Source organism: Poromitra crassiceps (assembly GCF_964638095.1).
Source record: "Poromitra crassiceps genome assembly, chromosome: 13".
NCBI lineage: Eukaryota > Metazoa > Chordata > Actinopteri > Beryciformes > Melamphaidae > Poromitra > Poromitra crassiceps.
In genome coordinates this window covers 32,528,222-32,539,663 of record NC_139644.1, presented here as the reverse complement: position 1 = coordinate 32,539,663, position 11,442 = coordinate 32,528,222, and the positions used below count along the sequence as shown (strand labels likewise).

At 47.6% G+C, this 11,442-nt stretch overlaps 1 protein-coding gene across 1 annotated transcript; it reads right to left on the bottom strand.

Moving 5' to 3' along the window:
- Positions 1-316: 316 nt before the first annotated feature.
- On the bottom strand, positions 317-10,453 carry LOC310788121 (CCN family member 1; the record flags this gene model as incomplete). Its single annotated transcript, XM_083649625.1, is given in 8 exon segments — positions 317-3,058; positions 6,236-6,414; positions 7,301-7,753; positions 8,654-8,807; positions 8,809-8,829; positions 8,831-8,869; positions 10,402-10,410; positions 10,412-10,453. Coding segments are annotated over 8 exon segments (1,203 nt in total). The 3' UTR covers positions 317-2,752.
- Between the last annotated feature and the right edge of the window lie 989 nt (positions 10,454-11,442).

Sequence of the window (11,442 nt, the reverse complement as noted above, 5' to 3'; positions counted from 1 at the left end):
TTCAAGTTTGTGAAAATACACGGGTCCTTGAAATTGCTTGAATTTAGGGTAGCATATGTCTATATAGTTTTTTTTTCTGTTACAGAAGGCAATAGACCACATAGTCTGCCATCACTAACAGCACAGTTGAGAAGCGTTCACACATTCAAGCCTCTTTAATTGTCTGAGCTTCTAGTTCTCATAAGAATTGTTAACTTGTAACAGTAATTAACAGTGATCCATGTCTCAAACTATGCTGTGTTAGGTCCTTAAATTCAATGTTGAGGAAGGTGTGGGAATCCTGTTAGATACTTGCCTAACACAAAGTGTAGGAGTGACACAAATCCTTTATTCAAAATGCAGAATGATGAAATCATTCAAGATGTAAAATCAAATTTAGGGTTAGACAACCAGATTTCTAGTCCTGTCTTTTCGTTGTGTTTTTTGTAAGTCACGACTATTACAGATGGTGTTAGAAATTTGTACACTACTAGTAGACAAACGATCACCATCATGCTTTCAATATGGCACTTAAATGCTCACAAAGAATCTGAACCCGGCCTTGCTCAGTGCTAGCTATACATGGACTAGTTCAGTATTACTCAGTAAATGGATTGGCCCTTATACAGCAGATAAATCTCTACACACATAAGGCATATCTGTACATAGCTGCTCTACAGTGTCCTGTAACAAAACTACAAAACATTTCACCAAAACCACAGCATCTACATAGGCAAAGAGGCAAATGGCAACATAAGAAACATTTATCAAAAACAATTCATTCATTTCCTAAAGTTTTAAAGCTCCCAAAAAAGGTGGTCAGGTTCAGAAGCAGCAGAGTCTCCTAACTAAGACAAGCCTATTGTGGCAACGAGATAGATTGTAGAAAAGGTGAAGTTTTTCCATTTTGTAGGGGGAAAAATGCAAAATACTTTTAAGCTGATATCTATTATGGCACAAGAGGGGGGGGGGGTCTCTGAAACATAAAATTGTGCTTCAAATAAGGATGAATCACAGATAAACTTTTCATTCAGTAAAAGAGAAAATGTGTTTGACAATACCTCTTGATACATCTCCATTTAGAGATGAGGTCCTCAATAAAGCTGCTATAAGGTGCATGAATTATAACCCAAGCCCCAGTATGGAAGCTGCTTGGGTTCTTCAGTCATAATAGTAAAGGGTCTAGGTCACAGCAGCTATAGAATCATACAGACATGCTGGTACACATTAGGTGTCATAACAGGCCGCTGTTATGTGTCCTTAGACAGATGGCCATTAGTGACCCATGTGGCGGGAACTCCACCCCTGACCCCCCATTCTCTGCAGGGTCAAAAAAGCTCTCTGTCCCCTTTTAAGTGACGGCGGTGCCATGGACGCCATCCAACGGGCGTTTGTTCAGAAATAGACACCCACATAAACATGAAGACATGAGTAAGAGTTTTGTTAGCGTGCATCAGTCGCTGCTAGATTACAGGCCAGATTGGGTACCAGAGCGGTTCCACCCGCGAGGCACAAATTACATGTTTACCTCAGCGCACACAGTTTTTCGCATTTTATTTTTATAGCAAAACCCGAGCGTAGCTGATTTTCTCTCACTACCCCTCCAGAGTCAGGATTGTAATTTGCACAGAATTAGCCGGTCGACTTCTCGACGCCAGAATCCCAGGCCCGTTCTTCTGGTGCTTGGTAAATGTCTCACTTTTCCGTGGAGGCGAGGCAGGGGATGAGTCCAGCTGTGTAAACAACCTTTGACATTTTACCCACCAACACATACAAAGCCTCAACCCGCCAGGTTCAAGTCTGTCCTTTCCCCACACATAACACCCTCTCTCCCTCCCCAAAGTTGCTGTCTCCATCATCCATCATTGGATATGGCTTTCGGAAGACTGACCTCTGACGCGACCTGGGGGTCAAGCCCCGGATCTGTGGGAGTTCTCCTCTGCCTCCCGTTGTGGACAGCTCTCAGCTGTTTTGTCCCTCTCAGATCCCCGTCCGGCTGCGCTGCTGCTCCAAACGTGGCAACACCGCCTTCCCTGTTGGCAGCCACCGTGTCGTGTGTGTCTCAACAATAAATACCAATGAATAAATACCATACAAAGAAACAAGCCACCGTCCTGTCAGAACATCTTGAGAAATGCTCCATCGTCTGCCATCACCGTCCCAGTCTCCTCTGCCAAGCCTCCTCTGTGAGTCTTCATTTGGTTCCAATTAAAGCTTGGGCTCGGATCGTGGAGAGCGAATGGCCAGATGATTCCAGTTGGTTTCGTATCTGACGCCAAATCAACATCGGACCAGCTTTCTGTGAGCTAGTCAGACCTATTGCTCAGAAACTCATGTGAATCCACACCATCAACAACAGTTATGTTTGTGTGTATCATCCGTCTGTCCATCATCCCCACTGAACGGGTTCAGTCTCAGAGTTCGGGGAGATATGGCGCATGATGTCGACATGTCGGCTGGTTGGATCCATGTTGTTTCATAAACGTACTGTGGCAAGTCTGGCAGGGCCAGAATCAACCGGTTATCTACACTAAAGCAGGGCCTGGTCACTTCTCTCTGTCCGGGTTGGAGATGCGCCCGCCTGTCCGATTCATTCTCCCTCTCCCAATTCCCCCCCAAATAATTCTCCGGGAAGGATGTTGTGGACGCGTGCGCCTCGCTCGTGTCTACTCATAGATTGACTAAGGACAGCTATTCTACCGTGGGGGCTGGCTAGAGGGGAGTTCATGTCTTTGGGAGTGTGTGAGGGAATGTCTTTTGGGGAAAGAGGCCACTAGTCGATGAACTTGTGCGTGTCCCCGTAGAGCCACCGCTGCGGAGGCATGGCCGCCTCGTTGAGGTGGTTGCACTCGTCGCTGCACTTGCAGGACTGGATGAACATCACGGACCGCTCGAAGCGCTCGCCGTCGGGACAGGCGAAGGTGACGGTGGCGGTGCGCGTGCGGCGGGGCGAGCAGCAGCGGCCGTCCCGGCACACGCCGCAGTAGTTGGGCCTGTACAGACGAGTGCTCCTGCAGCCGGCGTAGGACAGACGGTGCGGCTCTGGGGCCTTGTGGGTACGAGAGCACTTCCTTCCTTTCTGTTGGGGGGGAGAGGCAGGAGAGAGAAAGACACAGGGTTAATTCTAGGGTTCCAATTAAGGATTATTTTCAATCTGTCCATTATTTTCTCAACTAAGTGATTTGTCGTTTGGTCTATAAAATGTCACAAAATGGTGAAAAATGTCAATCACTTTCCCCCCCCCCAATGCCAAGATGACATCCTAGTGAATGAAGTCTCTGCACACCAGCCCATAATACTTGATGAAGAAGGTCTGATGACCAAAACATCTTATTGTCATTCAAAAAAATTCTCCAAAGCAGAAGGCGAGACAGTGTGCAGGAGCTTTTTTATTGTTCCAAGATGACATCCTCAAATGTCTTTTGTCCTGACCAACAGTCCCCAACGCAAAGAGAATCAGTTTACCATCCATACCATACCAAGACTAAAGAAACCAGAAAATATTCAAATTTAAGAAGCTGGAAAGTGACCATTTTAGTATTTGTTTTCTTTTTCTTACAAATTAGTCTAAACGATTCATTGATTATGAAAATTAATTTATTATTCATTTCTGACGATCGACTAATCGTCGCAGTTCTGGCGAATTCACCTTTCCAGTGAAAGGAATTTAATAGTATCATCTTTGGCATGGGAGGCGCAGCTGCGATACCACAGACTTCGACACCAGGATGAATATGCCTTTCCAGTGAAAGCGTTGCAGGGTCAAACTGTCTTTTCCTTGGAATCGTGAATCAGAACGGCAATACCGCACATCAACATAAAATAACTTATTACGACAGCAGCGAGCCACGGAAAGCACAGTTAATGTGGTTAGCACAGAGACAGAGAAAAACAGAGTAAAGGTCAGAACAACAGATGAACGCTGGAGAGAGGAGCGGCACGCCAACACCGGTTATGGCTTGACACTGATACACATTAACACCCACCACAGCTCTGCAAACACCGGGAGAGCACAGCCGAACAGGTGCATAACAACCCATCAGCCAGTCATAAGTGGATGATGGAGGGAGGCAGAATGTTTGCCAAGGCCTTCTATGAAATGTGAGCACGCAATGCAGTGGGCGAATAGAGTGCTCTTTACATCGCACAGCAACGAGCCATTAAGTGCAGCTCATAGTCACAGGAGCAGTGTGGGAGGGGAGCTCCAAACACAGCCCCCGCAGACACATGAGGAAGGGGAGAGAGACCATCACTTCACTTGACCAAAGAGTTCTGCGAGAGAGAGTAAAACCTTACAGTAACATCTCTATTTTGTTATGTTAAAAAGGGAAGCTGAAGTGATTTTCAACAATTTATCATGAAGATTGGGACACCAGGTAATAGGACAAAGAACTGTGTGTGTGTGTGTGTGTGTGTGTGTGTGTGTGTGTGTGTGTGTGTGTGTGTGTGTGTGTGTATATATATATATATATATATATATAAAGAAAATGATTAACCTGATGCTGCCAGATGGTTTGTTACACAGAACCATCTGGGACTGCATCTTTGGAAACCTTTTGAAAAGGGCAGGTGCATTCAAAAAATAATCTGGCAGGTGATTGGATGAACCATCTGTCTATCACCGTCTATCAGGGGCTCGCTTCACACCTAAATCCCGCCCGTAGCTGCCTCTGGACGCTGATTGGTCCGGCCCATTGCTAGGACGGCGTTAAACCAATAGAGAGTTGGTTCAGCACTGTACCAGAGATTTTCATCCGCCATTTATTTTCCCATAGACATTTTGTAAAATGCTTATGAAAATTGTTTTACTTGTTCAAATGAAACGGTTCAGATATATTTAGAAACAGGAGAGACCACATAACACATGCACTCGGACCAAAATGTTTAAAAAAAATGCGGATTCAAAGAAAATCTTTTTTCAATGTAGTTTTTTAAGTTTTGGTCCAAGTGAAATGTTCTATGGTCTCTCCCGATTCTAAATATAGCTGAACCGTTTTGTTTGACCAAGTAAAACTATTTTTATAAGCATTTTACGAAATGTCTATGGGAAAATAAATGGTGGATAAAAATCTCTGGTACAGTGCTGAAGCAGGAAGTAAGTAGGTGGTCACTTTGCCTCTCTATAGCTTGGAGCGCAGCAAGATGGATTTCTCGGTCGTGATCTCACGAATCTGGCTGTCTCGTAAGGTTAGGAAACGATCACATGAAAAGAGAAAGTGTTAAGAGACGTCTCCCTCTTCTCTCTGACATCACCTATTGATGTCTCGTCACAGGATGAGGTCAACCGCTAACGTCAATGAATCCTGTGCTGCTTTAAAATAGTTTCCATTGATTTACAATGGGACAAAAATGGACGCAGCAGCACCAAGTTACACAGAGGGAAACCCGGCCTAAATCAGCTCTGTCGTCATTGTGCTGAGGCTGTTTGCCTACACAGCAACAGACCCGTGAATAGACAGAATGGACCAGAAAGGGCTCCGGGGGTGGGGGTGGGGTGGGGGGTGTGGGGGGCTTAGTGAATAGATGCCATGATATTAATATCAATGTGACCCCTCTTGAGTGCAAGCCTTTCCTAAAGCTATTAAGGCAAGGCATCCGAACATGGTTGCGAGCTATTAGAGCAAAAAAAAACACTGCAATCTATCCCCCCCAAAAATATCAAAAGACAGAAACACACACCACACTAGGCTTGGGCGATCTCCAAATTTAAACATTGCGATATAGTCCAGCCAAATGTCGCAATATATGGTATTAACGTATATGATGTAATGCATTGTTCTAGCAACCTTCCTGACAATAGTGTCAGATATTGATATTCTATCATAATATTACAGATAATATTGAATATCACAATATTCAATATTATCGAAAACCGCCCAAGCCTATAAACTCCCTTCTACAGGTGGCTCATTCACTCACACACCCAACCACTCCCTTTCTCCTCCTCTGCACTTCTGTCAGACCAATTCCCGTACATATATGTACTCTGTTGTCGCTATCGGGCGGAAACCTTGTATCTCCAAATTTGGCCATTGTTGTTTTATTTCATAAATGGATTTAGTGGGTCCCCAAAAGTAACCTGTGAAGGTTTCAGGTACTTTGGACCAGCGAAAGATGTTATATTACTGGTTATTAATGTTGTTATTACAATTACACTATGTTAAAATGGGAATGCTTTTTCTTCCTTGTGAAAAATTGCTGTTTTTGGATATACGTGGTTTCCGCCCGACAGCGGCGCTGTGTTTAAATCCCTTACCTTGACCGGGATAGACATGGAGCTGCAGGGCCGGACGTTGCAGAGGCGCGTCTCCTTCACCAGCTTGCATTTGGCATTGTCATTGGTAACACGAGAGGACACGCCCATCCCACAGCTCCGAGAACACTGCGACCAGGAGGTAGTCTGGACCATGCACTGATCTCCCACCTGCCTCCATGCTGGAGAAAGAGTGAAGGGGGGAGTATTATGGAGCGTGAGAGAGAGGGACAGATGGACAGGTACAAAATGAGGGAAGAAGAACAATGCACTTTCAAGGTACCTAACCTACAAATTTCATGACTCTCGAAGGCTTTGCCATCACATCTAAATTGTTACTATAAATGCAACTGCGAAAAATAAAGTTTACAGTATTCCTTTATACCCACAGCAATCAATCTAAATTGTCGCTTTGTTTATTTTACCAGCTGTTCATATTGCCTTTGAGTGTATGTTTTGAATGTGATTATTTGATGCTTGCTAATTTCCAGAGTAAAGAGATCAAAAGGGGACTTGTGGTTCACAAGAGTGATTGTGTGTAGATTAAACACCAGCTTGTGTTGACAATCAGGCATTTTTCAACCAGTATATTTGAATTCAAGCCTAATACCTAACCTTGAAAACATAACGGTTAAAATCAAGCATTTTCCCAACTTTCAAGACTTTGTATGAACCCTGGAGATGTAAAGCACACTGGCCTCATTCACTAAACAGGCAACACTGACGCATAGAGAGGGTGATTACAGAGAGGGGAAAGCTGGGTGACAGAGGTATGTGGTGTGTGTGAGAGCTGTGTGTGTGTGTGTGTGTGTGTGTGTGTGTGGGAGAGAGAGAGCGCACCTCTGGTGTACAAGGAGCCAGTGGAAAACAAGCTTGCATAAACGCCGACACACGTACACACACACACACACACACACAGATGCAGAGGGAAAGGCTAGGGCTAGCTCACAGTGGGGCCGTTTGTGCGTCAGGGAGTTGAAAAGGCTAAAACACAAACATGACGCTTGCTTTACTGCGCGGAGGAAACAGACGGCCACTCGGAGGCGACACGGCGGCGCCCCGTCTTACCCGCCAGGTGCTTGTGTCCGCGCGGCTTGTCCCACTTCCGCCCCACCTCCAGCAGCTCGTTGCCCAGGGCGTCCTTCTTGTCCTTCTTGGGTTTGTACGGGTACGGCTTCTTCGGGTACGGCTTGGGATAAGGCTTCGGGTACGGGTAGGCCGGGTAGGGCATGAAGGGGTAAGGCGGGTAGGCGGGGGGCTGCGGGCGCCGCTGTGCCGGGGTCACGGCGCCGGTGGCGCCGCCCTTGTGGCAGTCGATGCTGAGGCAGCACTGGCCGGGCACCTTGACCAGCCGCGGGGCGGGGCAGGACGGGGAGGCCAGGGGCACGTGGCTGGGGCAAAGGGGCACGCAGCCCACCGCTCCGTCGATGCAGGTGCACTGGTGCTTGCAGCCGGCGCGGAAATTCTCGCCGTTTTGATAGATCCGCCCGTTGTATTCGCAGGAGCGGCCCTCCGCCTTTGCTGAAAGGAAGGAGAAATACAGGTTGAAGTAGTTTATGGATGAGAGGCGACTGCAGGAGCAGACTGTCTCGACTGCAGGAGCAGACTGTCTCGACTGCAGGAGCAGACTGTCTTGACTAGGTCACATCCTGTGGCAGAAGATGAGGAACATTGACAGATATAGAGCACAGTGACAGGAAGTGAGCTCGCACGTGCATGATGGGAATGTGAAATGAAGGCGAAGGTGGATAAAATGAAAGAGAGAGAGAGAGAGAGAGACACACTATCCCCAGTTTTATGAAGGAGGCTCTATTCTTAGACCAGAGAGGAATTTTGACTTGTTTACAATGTCCTTCCACTTCAGTCCCTCGGTGGGACTCCCCATGCTACACCCCAAATACCCTCCTTTATATAGGAACACCCCCAAATAAACACGCATATAAAAATACCACTGTGTGTGTGTGTGTGTTTGTGTGTGTGTGTGTGTGTGTGTGTGCGTGTGCGTGCGCATCTGCGCGCGTGTGCGCGTGCACGTGTGCGCGTGCGCGTGTGCGCTTCATGAGACTGTTTGTGTACACACTGAACTACTTATATAAATCTGAGAGTTGGCCCGCTCTCAGTCGCAGCTCATGAAGGTGCTCTGTCTTTGAAACATGGCACGGCCTTCCAAACCTCAGGCCCCCTATCAAAGAGAAGCTGCAGCCGCTTTGGCTCGGAAGCGTCGGCCGGCCGGACCCCCACCCCAAAGTTACACATTTCCTCACTCAACCCCCGACTAAACCCCAAACTCTGTGCCATCCTCCTTCATCCGACCCTCCACCACCCATCCCCCCCCCCCTACCTGTGTTTTATTTGTTAACCCCTTCCTTACCACCTCTTTGCTAGATGTACCTCTGCAGACCACCTCTTTGCTAGACGTACCTCTGCAGATGCCGTGGGTGCGGCCCACGTCGTTGCCGTAGTTGCACTCCAGGCCTTTGTGGTGGTCGCAGGGCCGTCCTTCGTGGCAGTCCTGGTTGAGCTGGGAGGCGCACACCTTACAGCAGCCGCAGCCGTCCGGCACCGAGCTGACGCCCCGGGGGACAGGAGGGGGGCCCGGGCAGGACACTCGCACACCATAGGGCAGCCAGCGCTTACCTATACGGAGGAGGGGACATGTCATCGAGTCACACTAGAACTAGATTGATGCTGTTAAGATTCCTGGCGTGTTGAGGAAGCATCGTCGTACGGCATACTTTACAAGCGAGGGTGGGGGGTTGGGGTTGGGGGAGGAGGGGGGAGGGGGGGGACAATAGTTGGACTCATGTTTCCCAGATCACAGAAATTCCTCCAAGTGAAGTGTGTGTGGCTTCAATACGCACTGAATACCCAGCACTGTCCCGAGCCCCACAGGGATATCTGTGACGCTCTGTCGCCTTCCGCTTGGCATTCGCAGGGTGAGCAGGGATGAAAGAGAAGTTCTCTGACCCCCCCCCCCCCCCGATGCCTTTTGTTTCTCATCCGCTCTCTCCTCACCCCCCCCCCCCTCCCCCATACACACACACACACACACACACACACACACACAACACACACACACACACACACACACACACACACACACACACACACCAGAATCACTCCAATAATCCAATACTTGGGCAGGTATTGAGATCATAGGGGACTCTCAGCCTGCCTGTCCACGCTCAGATCACCCAGAGGCATCTTCCTGACTCTAATCACAGGCCGGGGGGGGGGGGGGGGGGGGGGGGGGGGGGAGGGGGGGGGGGGGGGGGGGGGGGGGGGGGGGGGGGGGGGGGGGGGGGGGTGGAGACTGAGACTCTAAATTGTTTCCGCCCTTCGTCTATTTTCAGTCCTGGATGTGTGTCACTTTAATCTATGTGGACATGGGTCCTGGTGTGCCACTGCGCATTAAAAGCCAGTAAAGGCAGATCTAAATCAGATTGTATCCAGGGAATGTGGTTCAGGACCATTGAGTTCGGGACAGCCACAGAAGAGCCATGACACCCCCCCCCCCCCACACACACACACACACACACACACACACACACACACATACACACACTGTGGAGGGTGACATGACATGACAATGATACAGTACCAACACCATTCTATGTTTAGCTTTATAGGTGGCTACAATGTGATACTTGACACCTAACCAAAAGTCACCATAATACTCCTGTAGAGACTTCCTGTAGTGTGTCATCATGTAGCAGTTTATGCTCTTTGATATCAGTGTAGGATTAGGCTACTGTAAGTGTGACTTTTTTGGACTGTAGCTGCATGCGTGATATTATAGTTTTACTGTAATATTTGCATTGTAGCTCTAAACATGTAGTAGCCCTATGTCAAGTAGGATACAATATTAGCGTAACTGAATCAAAAGAGAGAGGGGGGGGAGTGTTCCCTCGTGAATCACTATAGTGAGTTTTATTATAGCCAATATGTTGCTTTTGCTTTTCAAAAGGCATAAGTGCTTCCCGTCAATTGACATGAAACGAAACGTTAATTAGCCTACCTCAGCAGATGAAAAACGATTGTAAACGGACAACAGAGCGCTGATTAACAGCTGTACTGAGGGAGCAGCCTCCACGTGAGTCCTTATTTCCTGATGTTTACAACCGTTTCTACGAGCAACAATGACAGAACAATGAACTTTATACACTTACCAAGCCGACTGGTCACCATCTGCAACGCAGCAAAGAACAGCAACATCCCCATGTTGCAAATGACAACTGATTGACAAAGAGGGAGGGGGGATGAATTGTGTAAAAACAACAATAACGTTATATGTCCACAGCAGAATAAATCCTCCACGACCACAAAAACAAGGGGGTTTTGTCCACAAGGGTTAATTCCAGACTGGTTTAGTGTAACAGTCGTCCTTATAGAGTCCTTCATCACTTGTACATTTCATCGATTAAAAGTTCGAGAGGCTCGTTTTATATTAGCCCCGTGCTTTTTCTGACAGCCCCGCCCACCACAGCCCGCCCTTATCCAATTAGGAGGCAGGCGCGCGGCCAAGGGGAGTGGTGAGAGGCGGTGCTTGGAGCTCCAAAACGGACAGCTGAGGTTAAGGGGGGCGTGGCCAAGCATGAATGCAGTCATTCATAAAATTCAGAATTACTACATTCCAAAGAGGACCTGGCTTTTTGGTGTTTATTTATTTATGTTTTGAGCGAAAATAATATTATTGATGCTTTAAAGTCGTTTCACACGCATACCTCTGTCCGTCTGCTGCTTTGTGAAAAGCAAGATAAATATACTCAGCTGCTAGTCTGTGCTACATATATACTGGGGCAGCCATAGAAAACAGTTAGGAATTTCCCCCCCCCCCACTTTATAAAAATACTTTAGAAGACACGAGCTGGACAGATAAGTACATACAAGGAGAGGCCAGTGTTCTTTGGAGCTGAATATAACTTAAAGCGATTGAGTGATAGTGATGCTGAAAATGATTACAATAAATCTCTCTTGCAATTCATCACTCTCTTTTTCCTCCCTCCTTTCCATATCCTGTCTTTAGCCCCACATCCACCAGAAGTTCCCAGGGAAGGCCGCCCCTCTACTACCCCCCCCCCCCCCACACACACACACACACACACACACACCTAGTCAAAACCAATTCATGCACAGACATTAATTTAGTTGAGGACCGCCTGGCCAATCTTCCTCTCACCACCACAGACACGCACACAGGAAGCTGGCCA